General features: G+C 37.5%; 1 protein-coding gene across 2 annotated transcripts; it reads left to right on the forward strand.

Moving 5' to 3' along the window:
• The first annotated feature begins 3,424 nt into the window (after nt 1-3,424).
• LOC114134691 (heterogeneous nuclear ribonucleoprotein Q) lies at nt 3,425-12,207 on the forward strand. Of its 2 annotated transcripts, XM_028001438.1 has the most exons (12): nt 3,425-3,580; nt 5,059-5,218; nt 5,956-6,074; nt 6,261-6,368; nt 6,495-6,608; nt 6,838-7,014; nt 7,174-7,309; nt 7,680-7,885; nt 8,218-8,367; nt 8,459-8,580; nt 8,754-9,079; nt 10,659-12,207. In XM_028001438.1, the coding sequence occupies exons 2-12, from the start codon at nt 5,071-5,073 to the stop codon at nt 10,685-10,687; spliced, it is 1,635 nt and encodes a 544-aa protein (XP_027857239.1). In that variant the 5' UTR covers nt 3,425-3,580; nt 5,059-5,070; the 3' UTR covers nt 10,688-12,207. The 2 variants fall into 2 exon arrangements, with proteins under 2 accessions (XP_027857239.1, XP_027857240.1); XM_028001439.1 differs by lacking the exon at nt 5,059-5,218 and having other exon boundaries at nt 3,440-3,580.
• The last annotated feature ends 2,561 nt before the right edge of the window (nt 12,208-14,768 follow it).

Genomic DNA, 14,768 nt, shown 5'->3' on the forward strand with positions numbered 1-14,768 from the left:
TAGCAAACGTTTTGAAACAAAATGACACAAATTACTGAAAATAAATTTACTCAATCAAGCACAAAAGAAACTGAAAACTGTATGTCTTTGTTTTAGTACAGCAAACATGCAAACTTAAAGAAGTAGTAATGGCCTATACAAAACATTTTCATTACATTTTTTTATACAAAATCATTCTCAGACAATGAGATTTTAGTCTGCTCAGTTCTGCCTATTTTGAGCTGTTTTATCACCTCTTGTCACTTTAAATCCAAATAATCAGCTCAATGTTTACACTCGCACGTGAAAATGGCTGCAAATACATGTAGATGCGCAATTATACAACCATACAGCTTTGAAAAGCAGAAGTGGAGCTTCCTGCACAACTAGCAAGAATGCAGCAAGTGGTTTCTGGATGGTAAGTCAATAACAAAACACTTTTTATCTTTTCCAGCAGCCATTTTAAAGTGCATATAGCGGTAAAACCAGCTGACCAAATGTAATGGAGCTCGGCTTAGGTTGCTAGGTAACGGGCTAAGCTCTACTGGAGTTGCTAGATAACGGCGCAGAGACCAAATCTGACTTAACAATCAGGAGTTTTTGAAACGGCTAATTTTCTAGACACCAAACAAATCTTAACTTATTTGCAAAAAAATGGCTATGTACTTTTTTAAATAAGCGTTTGTACAAAAACATGCAATTTTTTGTTTAACAAGCAAACTGGCAACAACAGAACAAAGTAGAAATCCAGTGTCTATACAATGAATAGTTGTTTTAAATCCACACATTCATAACCAAATGTGAAAAAAAAAAATGAGTTCAAAGAAAAAAAAGGGAAAAGGCATTTTAAGGTCTAGTCTCAGAGCTACCTGGAGCCGGTATCGACTCTAGAACTGGGTGACGTGCTCTATCTTCCTGGTTTTAGTCAGAACGCCGGCAGCAGCATTTTAGATCAGCTGCAGCTTTCTCCTTCGGTAGATCTGTGAAGACACCGTTGCCGTAATCAGTGGAACTATAAATAGATGAGTTTTTCTAGATCTTTCTGTAACATTATTCCATTCTGGAAATGTTCTTCCGGTGATAAAAGGCCGACTTTGTAACTGCCTTTATGTGGCTCTGAAGGTTCAGGCCAGATTCTGTCATTAATATGGAACATTTCTTGTTGAATTGTACCTAATGAAGTGGCCAGTGAGTCAAGATTACTGGACTCAGTTTCAGTCTGTAGAACTGAGTTCATGTCACAAAATGCCAAAAATAATCTGCAACAAAAATATGTACTTCCTGTTACCTTAGTTTCTTTTTATTTATTTATGTTATTTTTCTTCTTTTTATTGCTAAATGGCAAATCCAAATTATTATCTATTGATGCATCAAAATGTTCTCAATAAATCTTGAGTTTGAAAAATATTTATTCAAAACTTAAGTAAATTGAATAGAAAATGTGAAATTATATTTGATATAATATATATAACTAGGTCGCTCTGTCCCTGCTTGGGAATTTTTATTTTTATTTTTAAAGTATTTCTGGATTTCTTTTTCACCTGTTTATTATCATAAATTTTATAATTTACTTTTTATGGTTTCCTAACGCTAGACGAAAGAGAGCCAGACAGTTTCACCACACGGTGGCATGAAAGATCTGTTACAGGTCCGGTCCTTACCCAGGTCCATAAAAGTCCAGAGGTCATCAGAGCAGCTTGGAGTAAAAGTCAAGGTTCAGGAAAAATGAAAACTACACTTTTTAGCAATAATTTTATTGTTAAAACATGACAAATCTGTAAAAAAAACAAAAAAACTTTACTATTTATAGTCTTTTTGCAGCTCATGAACACACTGTGTTAAACACTCCTGCTATGTACTAAATAATTTTTGCAGCATATTTACTGACTGACACTATACACACACACATTAACACACACACACATATATATATATATATATATATATATATATATATATATATATATATATATATATATACACTGTATATCAGTATATATATATATGTGGGGGGAGGGTGCGTTTGTGTGTGTAGTCAAACAATATTTACATTTAGCTCTTCATCGATCAGAAAGTCTCATTTTCACATTCTGTGTCTCACTTTCTGTGTCTATGGTCCAATTTTGATTAAAAAAAATTATAATAATAGAGTAGAAAAGAACAAAATAGAATAGCATCTTTAATATCATTGTAACAATAAACATTGTACAACAAAATCTGGGAGCAATTCTCCAGATAAAACAATTTCTTACTTTTAAAAAAGACTATAAATAATTACTTATCATTTATAGCCATCAGCAAATGATAAAAAGTTAATTGAAAACTAAAACAGACATAAAAATAGTCAATATGGTCAATTTGACCACTTAGCAGTAAATCAACATTTTGATGGCTGATGGGTAAGAAATGTCTCTTGGTCATAATAATATGACTAAAATAAAAGTATGGTGCAGGAAAACTACTCCTAAAACTATCTTTTTTGTCAAAATATTATACAAGTAAATGTAATTAATACATGCCATATAATATTAATTGTAAAAAAATCAGAAAACCATGTATAATTTTCCTTTCACACTACAATTATGGCCTATTCTATGCTTTTCTATGAACATAGGTGGTTCTAGACAGGCGCCACCAGTGGGCCATATCCCTATTTAACTGTTCCTGGTCTCTGTTATAACACCTGTACATAACAGATTACACCGAATAAATTCTTTATAATAACATATGTTGGCACAGAAACTGTATCTTAATTCAGCTTTAAAAAAAAATCTTTAATAGTTTGTGAATTAAAAATTAAGATATTGCAGATTTAGGTTTAGCCATACTGAGATGGATTTGCAATTTTTATTTGCAAGATCAGGGGTCTGCAACCTGCAGCAGCAGAGACACAAGTGGCTCTTTGGCTCACTTAATATATTAAACAATGAAACATAGCCAAACATGCATATTTATTAATCATTCTTTGTTCTGTGTCCCCATTAAAAAATAATGGCCCCCCTTGTAAATTTGGCCTGGAACCGCCCTGGTCTGTAAAATCCCAATAAAATCCGTTCAAGATTGTAGTTGTGACTTGTGAAATGTGGGGATTTTCAAGAGGCATAAACATTTGTTGCAAGACACTGTAGTAGGCATTATAGCTACATTGTTTTTGTATCTTTTTCTGGGTTTGTTATTATATTTCTGGGTCTTTTTCAAAATTTACGTTTTTATTTCAGGTACCGGACTCATTTAGTCAGAGTTACATTTTGTCTGTAAATGTTTCTTTCACTGTAGTAGTTTAAAGAATAAGAAAACGTGGTTTTAACAGTTAAAATGCTGTGGTTGGGAGACAAACCCGTCCGTTGTCCTCGCTGTAATTGTGTCGGATGATGCTGCGGATGACCCGCCGCTCTACAAGGCAAGCCCGTGCAGGGCTGTCCAAGAAACCCCATCGACGAGACAAAACTCGAGGCGTGAACGTGGCAGCCATTTTACATCATCAAGAGTGAATGACTGAAGTCGGACCATTGCCGGGAGTTTTACACTTTTTCCGTCTTTTAAATATCACGTTTATCTTCCTATACAATCAGCACCACACTCATTGGTGTGCCAGCGGCAGGTAGGGCGAATGCTTCTGAAAGGTCTCGTTAATGTTGTTTTATTCAGCGCTAAACCCCCCGGAATCGTGCGGTGCTGTTTCAAACAATGTGGAAACTGGTGGTGGTTGGGAACGAGTTGTCCAGACCGGCTTTTTGAAAATGGACTCTTCCTATGTGGCGGCACGTTGACTAATCACGCATCCGTTGAGCTAAGCACTTAGCTTTCCAGGCCTCGTTTAGTCATATTAAATATAAAAAGCGCGCTTTGTCACTTGGTGAAGTCTACCAACAAATGACGTCCTAACAATGGCCTCAGTGGTAATACCGTGCGAGTTAGCATGCTAGCTCCAGCTAGCTCATTTTGACAGATCATGGATCTGACATGCTCATTGTCAATTTATGCTAATAAGGCTCAATAGGGGAGCCTGGTATATGCGCAAAAGATGTTGACAGCGTCTTACAATTGTACAGTAAGCTCTACCTTCTGTTTATTAAATCAATAGCGGTAGTTCCCACTAAAAACGCACACCTGAGTCTCGTGTTATTGTCCCAAAAAGGGTCCGTAGTTAGCTGTGCTCGCTAGCCGGCTAGCCTGCTAACAGTATCTTTAGTGTCAGGCGCTAAACACAACATCTTAAAGACATGAAAAAATGACCAACTATAAATATCTCCATGCATTTATGCGCTAAAATTCAACAGTTTGTTTCTGAGAGTGAAATATAAATTTATAATTGGCATTTATCCTTTGACTAGAGACAGCACGTGTTTGTGAGATTGATTAGCAAACGTTTGAAGAAATAATTTAGGCAGCTGTCCGCCCAAATCAGAATTAGCTTTGCTGAGTTTTGAAATGTGAAGAGAACAGTTTGATCTTAAAGCTGCACAAGTTGTCTGTTTATTACCGTACAGCAGTACAAATTAAATACCGCGAATTACAGATTAAGTTTGAGTGAAATTTGAAGCATTTATTTTGTGCCACCCAAAAATAAAGCAGCACATTTGTACTCAACGGTCAGCCGCCGGAAGCCGGGGAATATTGTCTGAACACGTATATCAGCTGAAGTCAGCAGTGAGAAGGTCGGCTAACATGCAATTAGGAGAGCATAGCGGATCCTGCGAGTAAAACTAAGCCAAACCAAATCAGAATGCCACAATAAGACGCAATTTTCTCTGTTTAATGTGTAACAATTTGGTATGTGCGTTGTCTGTCTTGTGCACACTGTCCACGTTTGTTACTTCTTCCTAGATGGAAGTTGCCAGTAAAAAAAAAAAAAAAGTCAAGATAGGAAGAAGTTTCAAGGCACAAAAAGCAAAGTTTATTTCACACTGGAATGCCCCTTGTAAGATATTTTGAACAAAAGTGTAAAAAATGACTCCATATGCCAGGATCACATTTTTTGTTTGCATTTCTGTATTTTTAAGATGATATTGTTGACAAATCTGAGGCTTGAACACATCCAAAGACCCAGGATTAATTTGGCTCATTGCATTTATACAGATTTCTGGAGACATGGCCACAGAACATATAAATGGAAATGGTCCAGAAGAGCCAATGGACACCTCTGCTGCAGTTACCCATTCTGAGCACTTCCAGACTTTATTAGAAGCTGGTTTACCACAGAAAGTTGCTGAAAAACTAGATGAAATTTACATAGCAGGTAAGGCATTATGAATACACTTGCATATTCAATATGCAATTCTTCGTATAAATTCATGCATGTATTGTCATTTTATCACCTTTTTGAATGGGGGAATTGGGATCCTGAAGCAACTTTTTGTGGTTTCCAACCAAAATGGGTACTGCAGTGCTTCAAAAATATTTAATTATACATTATGTGATTCAAATGTGTACTAAAAACACAGAGTATTCATTCCCAACATGGTGTCTTGATTGATAAATAAGTCCCCCAGAGGTTTTTTATGACCTCCCTCATACATCCAAATGACTTTAGATTTTAAGCTAGATTTAGATATTTTTTGTTATTTTTTTGGGAGGGGTTGGTCACATGTTAGCTGCTAGTTTGGGCCAGATGGGGCTGAAACAGAAACAATGGTGGCAGCTGTCTGGTGTGGCTGCCTCGGACAGGTGATGGCCCTCCATACAGGGGAAATGTATTCTGGTTCAGTTAAAATCTCATGTAATACAATATGAAAGACTTACAGCATATCACATTACACTTTTGCATATGTTGTGATTAATTCTTCTGAACTTGTCCACAGCTTCAGTCCCATTTGATTAGGCTTGTGCAGTTCCCCCCCTTTCTTTCTATCTGTCATGGTGATTTATTAATAAATGAGCTGCTGAAAAGTTTGCACATGGATTTTTCTTTCACAGGTGGTGAACGTTTTCAGTGTTTATTGTTGGTAGCACATTTCTCTGTCGTCCATCCTGCAGGTTTGGTGTCACACAGTGATTTAGATGACCGAGCAATCGAGGCTCTGAAAGAATTCAACGAAGAAGGTGCTCTCCAAGTCCTTTTACAATTCAAGGACAGCGACCTCTCACATGTTCAGGTATGCAGGACATGTTGCTGAAAAAGAAAACACTTTATTCGTATTTTATAATATAGAGCAAATCCGTTTGTTGCTTTTAGACGAGTGTGAAGATAAAATGTGACCTGTCTAAATTACAATATCTGGCTTCTTCATGCTGTTTTTTTCTGTTATTTCCTAGTTCTTGATTTTTCTGTATCTTTCCAGAACAAAAGTGCCTTTCTGTGTGGCGTGATGAAGACTTACAGACAGAGAGAGAAACAAGGGACCAAAGTGTCGGACACCAACAAAGGACCAGATGAAGCCAAAATTAAAGTGAGAGTCGATGCTCTGAATCAATATGTTAGCAGTTTTTGTTTTGAACAATGAGAAAATTAAATAGTATAATGATTTTTTAAAAGTATTTATTGTTAAAGTTGCTTCTTTTGTGTTTTATTTCAGGCTCTGCTAGATAGGACTGGTTATACGCTTGATGTAACAACTGGGCAGAGAAAGTATGGGGGTCCTCCACCAGAGTCTGCCCATACAGGAGCCCAGCCCACCATCGGTACAGAGGTACATAACTTCCATCTTTATTCTGGTTTACTCGTATTTAAACTGTTCAAAGTGTTTGTTTTCACTTCTAGTGTCCAAATGATGACTTTTTTTGTTGTCACCCGTAGTAACCAAGGTTACAGTGATGTTTTACCGCTAAGAGCTGACTGGATGCCTTCCCCAACATGTCGTCCTTATTTCTACTCTTGACATTTTAAAGTAAAATGATTGTTTTCATGCATCCTGACAGATATTTGTGGGGAAGATTCCCAGAGACTTGTTTGAGGATGAGCTGGTTCCGCTGTTTGAGAAAGCTGGCACCATCTGGGACCTGCGCCTGATGATGGATCCTCTCAGTGGCCTCAACAGAGGCTATGCCTTTGTCACTTACTGCACTAAAGAATCTGCACAGCAAGCTGTCAAGCTGGTATGCATGCTCCACTGCAATTATGATACTTATTATTTTACTAAGGGAACATTATGTTGCATTCATTTTGCTATTATTTTACAGATGCACCTAGATAGGCTTTTTTTGTTTTCCATATATTGAGATTTTAACTTCAAACTGTTTTCTGAACATCCACAGTGCAACAACAATGAAATTCGACCGGGTAAACACATCGGCGTATGCATTTCTGTGGCCAATAATAGACTGTTTGTTGGCTCCATCCCCAAGAGTAAAACAAAAGAGCAGATTGTTGAAGAATTTGTTAAAGTTACAGGTGAGTCTGGTGGTTTTTCTGTGTAGCTCAGCAGTATTTCTGCAGCTTAATGTTTGTTTTTCTCCATTTGTTGCAGGTACAGCTTTTATCTTATTTTTGGAAAATTATTTGCCTGTTTCTGTCTGAATAGTTAACTGTATTTGAGTTAGTGTTGCATATTTTGCAACTTATAACAAACTGACTTTAAAATAAATCAAGATTTTCATGTCTTTTGACTAAATTTACACATTTTAAATTATTTGCAAATGCAGGGAGGACAGTTTTGGTTGACCACCATTAATTATATTGTAATATCTGTATTTATTTGTTTGCAGGCAGTTTGTCTGGAAAAAATAACTTACAGTTTTTCTCTTGCTTTTTGTCTCTGCAGAAGGTCTAAATGATGTCATATTATACCACCAGCCAGACGACAAGAAGAAGAACCGAGGCTTTTGCTTCCTGGAATATGAAGATCACAAGACGGCGGCTCAGGCTCGCCGCAGACTCATGAGTGGAAAGGTCAAGGTGTGGGGAAACGTGGTGACGGTGGAATGGGCCGACCCAATTGAGGACCCAGACCCAGAAGTCATGGCTAAGGTGAGCTGCAGAGATTTAACAAAGCTGTCATGTTGTCTCCAACTTGCGGAAGATGATTAGGGCCAATGGCAAAAAAAAAATTATATAAAATTCTTTCTCTTGGAATTCAAATTGTTTTTTCTCTGAATAATTTTTTTTCCTCAAAATTCTTCTTTTTCTTTCAATCGTTTTTTTTCCCTCCGAGTTCTGACTTTAATTGTTTGAGCTTAGTCAGAACTTGGAGGGGAAAAAAGTTTGTTCTTTTATTCTTTTCTTTTTTTCCCCAGTGGCCCTAATCATGTTTTGTCCCAAATTATCCATTTCATAAAAAATCAAAACATCCTCTTTCACAGGTGAAGGTGCTGTTTGTGAGGAATTTAGCGAGCACCGTTACAGAGGAGACGCTTGAAAAAACTTTTAATCAGTTTGGAAAACTGGAGAGAGTGAAAAAATTGAAAGATTATGCCTTCATCCACTTTGAAGAACGAGACGGTGCTGTGAAGGTATGAAAGAAAAAGACTTCCTAATGAATGCTACAAATTAGACTGGTAACCACAGGTTAAAGAAAAACAAACAACTTTTTATTGTTTTTAGGCTTTAGCCGAGCTCAATGGCAAAGAACTGGAAGGAGAGCACATTGAAATCGTGTTTGCCAAGCCGCCTGACCAGAAGAGGAAAGAACGCAAAGCCCAGAGACAAGCCGCCAAAACGCAAATGTAAGCAAGAACAATGCTACTCAGGCTAGGGTTGGCAGCTTGTAATTAACTCTGCTACAAATGAGACGCTGCTTTATTTTTTATTCTGCTTCAGCTAAAGTCACATGTATCCAATAAATCACTAAATTATTCCTTTGTTGTAAGAAACATTGAACGTTGGTGTTTCTCCCCAGGTATGATGAATATTACTACTACGGGCCGCCTCACATGCCGCCACCAAGAGGCAGAGCAAGAGGAGGGAGGGGCGGCTACTCTTACCCCCATGATTACTACGGCTATGAAGATTACTACGATTACTACGGATACGACTACCACAACTACCGGGGAGGCTACGACGACCCCTACTACGGCTACGACGACTTCCAAGGGTCTGTGCGAGGGGCCAGAGGGGCCAGAGGAGGCATCCGCGGAGGAGCCAGCCAGACCAGAGGCCGTGGGGCCATCACACCCAGGGGCCGATTGGGCTTCACCCAACGCGGAGGCCTTGGAACAATCAGAGGTACCGGAAGTTCAGCTGAATATTTCAGTTTATTATATTATGAGGACGTTTCATACGCAGAGAGGCAGCCTAAAACGGCAGGACGTAATGAAATAAACTGAAGTCTAATCATGAAAACTATTTACAGTTAAAAGAAGTGGCTGTTTGTTTGATTAATGGTAATGTTAATTATTAAACACTAGAGGGAGACAAAACCTCTAAAATGAATTTTAAAATAAAATAACATTTGAAATGGTTGCTAATGCAAATTAAAAAATAAAGCAGCAGAAAACCATTTGATTTTGTAAAAGAAAAAAACCCCTGAAAAATAATTACATTTTGTAAAAGTAAATGGTAAAGCAACAAAACATTTTATAAAAAAACAACTGTTAAAAAATGTACAGGAACAAAAAAAATAAAGCAACAATAAACAGCTACATTTCGTATTTTACAAAAAACTTTTTTTTTGTTTAGAGACAAAAGATTTGTAAATAAAAAAAAAATTGTGAACAAGTAAAACCATGAAAGAAAAAAAAAGATTTTTGTAAATGACAAAGCAGCATAAAGGTTTTGGAAAATAATTTTTTGTTAAAGAATAAGTTGTTGAAAAAATTCAAAACAAATCAAAATGAAAGTCAATTAAAATCTACATTTAGTCCAAACTGTTGAAAATTATTAGCAAAAAACTCCTAAAGTATAGTAAGACTAAAACCACTAAACCAACTACAGATGTGATTAACTTAAATTTAAGTTATTTCTGAATTCATTGTAAAATTAATGAAAAGCAAAAAATATTCATCTTAAGTTTTTTTAAAACTTAAAATCTGAGCTAGCCTCAGGTCTGAATGTTGTTAAACAGATGAGAGCAGAGACTTTTACATCACATAAAGGGTGAATAAAATCATTTAAAAATGTTCTGAGAGTCAACGCCTCAACTTTAATTCAACGTCTTTTTAGTTAAAGTGATTTAAGGAAACCAGAATCTCTTGGCAACATTTTGATTTGATGTAATAAAAACCCTTAACTAGATTAAATTAAACTGTTTATTTTTTAAGATTCTCTCTGAAAGTCATAACCAATTATTAAACCTTCAGTTTGGTCCTGATGGGCCTGAATTTTTTTTTGCCCTCCATGGGAATAGATTTAATAATTTACAATTTGACTTTTTCTGGATTTTTCACAGTGGCTGCATGTAAAAAATTTAAGTGTAAAATATAAAGAATGAAAAATTTAAGGCTTAAAGCTGCAGTCTTTAAATTTTTTAAGTGTTTTACATCTTTGTTAATATTATCATGTCGTGCACCAAAAACAACCAATCAGAGCTGGGAGGAGGGTCTTGGCGCTGTCAGTCAAGCTCACTGCTAAATGTTGTAATGGTGGAGAAACACCATTCGTAATTGTTTCTAGTTAGCACTGGGAGAAAGCAAACTGTCATGACGTAGTGACAATTTTATCAAATATTTCTAATAAGTGACATACTGGGTTTAATGTGGATTATTTAAGGTATTTATGTTGGATGCATTTAGCATTCCGAGGCGGTCCTAGTCCATACCTGGGTGTAATTTTGTTTTTGTTTTTTCTTCTTTTTTTCTGTGTTCAGCAGGGAAACGGGGCCGGGGCCGTTCCTGACCTGTCCCAGTGGAGACTGACTCGATGTGTGGGTTTACACCATAAGCTGCAATGGATGTTGAAATGACGAGAGCGACAACAAAGGTCCAGTGAAATTCCAGCCTTACAGAAGAAGAAGAAGAAACATCTCCCCTCCACCCATTTAATTTTGCTTCTCCCCCAGAAACCGCCACCCTAAAAGAAAACGATCAGATGATTTTTGAGTATAAACCCATGTCAGCCTGTACGTCGCCCTGGTTCTCAGGGCTCTTCTATGAATTGCCCTTACAATCTGCCCCTTCCCTGCCCCCGAACATGCCATTTAAAAGAAAAAAACAGAATAATTATTGAAGAAATTGCACTTTTTTAAGTTGTTAGGTTTGAAGTGGCTCAAAGGAGCTTGATACTATTGTATATTTTTGTGCTAATCGCAATTTTTATTGTCGAAATATCCATGTTATTGTTTGATCTGGATGTTTGAAATCGAACATTTGCAGGGTTTTAGGGTGTACCCACCTGGCATGGATAAGTCAGGCATTCCAGGAAAGTGGTTCTTTTCAGAACTGGTCTTTAAGGGTTGGTTGACTACCTCAGTACAGAGGAATAAACTACCCGGCCTGTACTGTAAATAGGGAAACTATATAGATGAAAGCAGGGCTTGTTTGCAAACAATATGCACAAGAGCTGCAGCGCTAAAACGATGTACTTAATGTAATATACTCCTTTTCGCTGCAGCTCTGCAGGCTGTAAACAGTCAAGCTGGGCATGCTAAACAATCTCATAAGATGAGTCTAAAAACAAGCCCTGCTTTTATCGTATTTTGAACTGAATTAGCTGCCTTGCTTCTTCAGAGTATGTAGTTACTGGTTGTATAGTTTTTCGGAAAATGTTACTTTTTGTAAAGGCTTAAAATCGGAAGGCATCCAAATGCCTTTTGATTAAAAAAAAACAAAAACAAAAAAATACAAAAATTAAGGCCCTGCAGTGTCCCTTTTGTGCCACTGTTTTATTCTGCTGGGAGGGTTTTTATATTCATGAAACACATTTTCAAACACCATCAGAATAATGTCAGCAAACTCTAAGCCATCATGTAAAATCATGATCATCTCGAATGATCCCTTCCTGCATCAGAAATGGCGCCCAGCGTAGTCGACCTGATGACTGAATTGCCATATTTTGCAGTCAGAAAGCGTGCCTAACTCCAGCTGCTGTGGTGTAGAAGGGATCCCAGACCCACAGTGGTAGAAGGGATACTGCAGTGAATGATTTGTTTCCAAGTATAGCATAAAGGAAACTGTTTGTCAATCCCAGTTTTCTATACAGTTAACTCCCTCAGTAAAAAAAAAGCATAACTACCACCTTTTGAAAAAAAAAAAAAAAAAACACATACATGCATAAACAAAAAAAAACAAAACATGTTAGCAGTTTTAAACTATTGTTGGTGGCCAACAACATTTTTTGCATTCCTGCAAATAAATTGTTTTATACTGTAAAATGGAGGTGAGTGTAACTTATTTTTGTAATAAAGTTTTTGATTTCTACCTGCGTCTTACTCTCTGGGTAAATGTTGGTGGTGAGCGGCTCTGCTGCGAGGTAACAAAAGCCAATTATTTTAGTTTGGAATGTAAATGTTTATATTAGGCCAATATAATCCATTATTTTTGTTTCTTTGAATCCTCGACCAGTTTGATCCAGGAAATGGGAAGGTCGACTCTTTAAAATTATGTTTAGATGTTTTTGTCAAAAAGTTTTATTTAAAATTTATATTCTGATTTGGAAAAATGTTCACTTTTAAGTTCAAAAGTACTCAGGCCAAAATTTTGTAATTTTTAAAATGTATGAGAATGTGAATAAAGTCAAGATAGGTCATTATGAGAATAGTTGTAACAGGACTTCTCGGCTGTTGTGATCTGAGTATTCTCATGTGACTTTGTGTAATTTTGACTATTTTTGTAGTATTATGAATTTATTCTCAATTTCTTTTTTTGTGGCCCTAATACTCTACTGATCAGTAAACTAAGGAACTATTTTAATTAAATCTCTTTTTTTTGTAAGAATGGAATCATAGGAACAAAACTTCAAAAAGTTTTTCCTTGTTAAATGAAATTTTTCCAGTTTATTATTTTGGGCTCCATTTAAGAAAATTGAAAAAAGCAATGAAAACCGAATGTAGATCAGTCCTCATTTGCAATTAAAAGCAGATTTGGGTGAACCAAGATGTAGTACAAGTCAGTGAGTAGAAGTGGTCCTGGTTACCATGACAACAGAAGGTTACCAGAACACTTGGAGAAAAATTTTAGTTACATCCAACATTTTTGTAAGTAGATTTGGATTTAAAAGTTGTACTTGTGCCATTGAACGTGACTGTGTACAGCAGTGGTCCTCAAACCCGGACCAATTGGTACCGGGCTGCGCGAGAAATAATTAAATATTTCCGTTTAATGTATTATTTGAGTCTGCAGGATCTTTTATTTTGAAAATCCTTTCACCGGATTCTCTCGGTAACGTCTAGCGCCAACATTGAACCCACAAGCAGCAAAATGAGTGAGAAACAGATCAGATGTCTTTGGAAAGTTTCTTTGTGAAGGGAAAAGGCCCAGAGAAGAGACAGGAGGATGGATTTATCCCGGCAGGTGATTCCCACAGTCCAAGCTCTGTCTGCGGCTCGTTAATGAGGGAATGAAGCTTCAAACTGCTTCACCACTAGAGACCAAGAACCCGGAGCATAAGCAGCACTTCCGGTGTCATAACTCCCAGATGGACCGTCTCGTTGCAGAGAAACAAGCTCAGGGCTCCCATTAGTCATTAATGTGAGTTAAAGTTTCCACGAAAGTAAAATGTTCGTTTTTGTGGAGCATCTGTATCTTGTTTTGAAGGGATATGTAAACGTTACCATAGCGACCAGAGTCAGAGACCGTTACGGCAGTGGTCGAGATGAGAGGAGAGGAGAGGAGCTTGTGAGTTTTAGGTCTGGTTCACACGATTTAAGAATTGTCGGCCGAGTTTCCAAATTTCTGTGACCACAGAGCCGATAAAAGTCCATCAGGTTCGGTCGGTTCGTGAGTCCAGCCACACGGCAGGAGCAACACAGCGCCGAACCGATTCCACTCACGGACATCCCGATTCCAGAAGAAAATCCAGTAAAACCCCCAACATACCAAGCGTGAATTTAGAATAATCAAACAGTAGTGATAGTTTGTGGCTCGTTTTAAGCGATAAAAGACGAAACAAAAAGAAAAGCCGTTTGATAAAAGATGGCGGCAGCAGCCGCTCTATTTGCTGCTCTATGATTTGGAGGTGAGTTATGTTTTTTCGTAGTTAACATTTTTAACTGAATAAACACAACCATATAATAAACATATATAAAAATGACCTTTACATATAGTAATAAACATGTCCATACATCACCTGTGATGTCCACCAATCCGGTGGACATCACAGTTGCCATGACAACTGTCTGGGATTCCTCTCCCTTCTTACGTCATCGCGCTTTCTGATTGGCTACCTGTCACATTCAACAGGCTGCGTTTCTCGCTCCCAGTCAGGGAAAACCCCACAGGCTGCGATAATCGGGCCAAGACAATGTTGAATATGCCCGATTTTACATCGGGAATATTCAACACACCACCAAATAACACACCACTCACTGCAGGACGTTGTAAGATTGTCGTAAAGGGAAAATCGGGGCAAAGAAAAAAAAAGGCTTTAGCGGGAACACCAACATGCAGAAGCATTATCTGACGCCCCCCCTATCCCCGGGCCGCAGCAAAATTACCAAGTCTTGACCGGTCCGCGGTAATAAAAAGGTTGGGGACCACTGCTGTAGAGGCTGTAGATGTGCCTCTGCTGCACCACACCTGAATAGAATAATTACGTCATTAGCAAGGCTCTGGAGAACTTATATACACAAGGAGGAGGTAATTAAGCTATTTCATTCCAGAGTTTTGTACCTGAGGCACATCTAAAAACTGCAGGACATTGACCTTTGAGGACTGGAGTTTGACACCCCTGAACCATAACGTTTCAATGGATTTGTAAAGGACGTACAAACTCTTCACATGAATAACAAGGTTCTGGTGACTGTCAGAGTAGGCCTACATGT

Source organism: Xiphophorus couchianus, chromosome 19, assembly GCF_001444195.1.
Source record: "Xiphophorus couchianus chromosome 19, X_couchianus-1.0, whole genome shotgun sequence".
Taxonomy (NCBI): domain Eukaryota; kingdom Metazoa; phylum Chordata; class Actinopteri; order Cyprinodontiformes; family Poeciliidae; genus Xiphophorus; species Xiphophorus couchianus.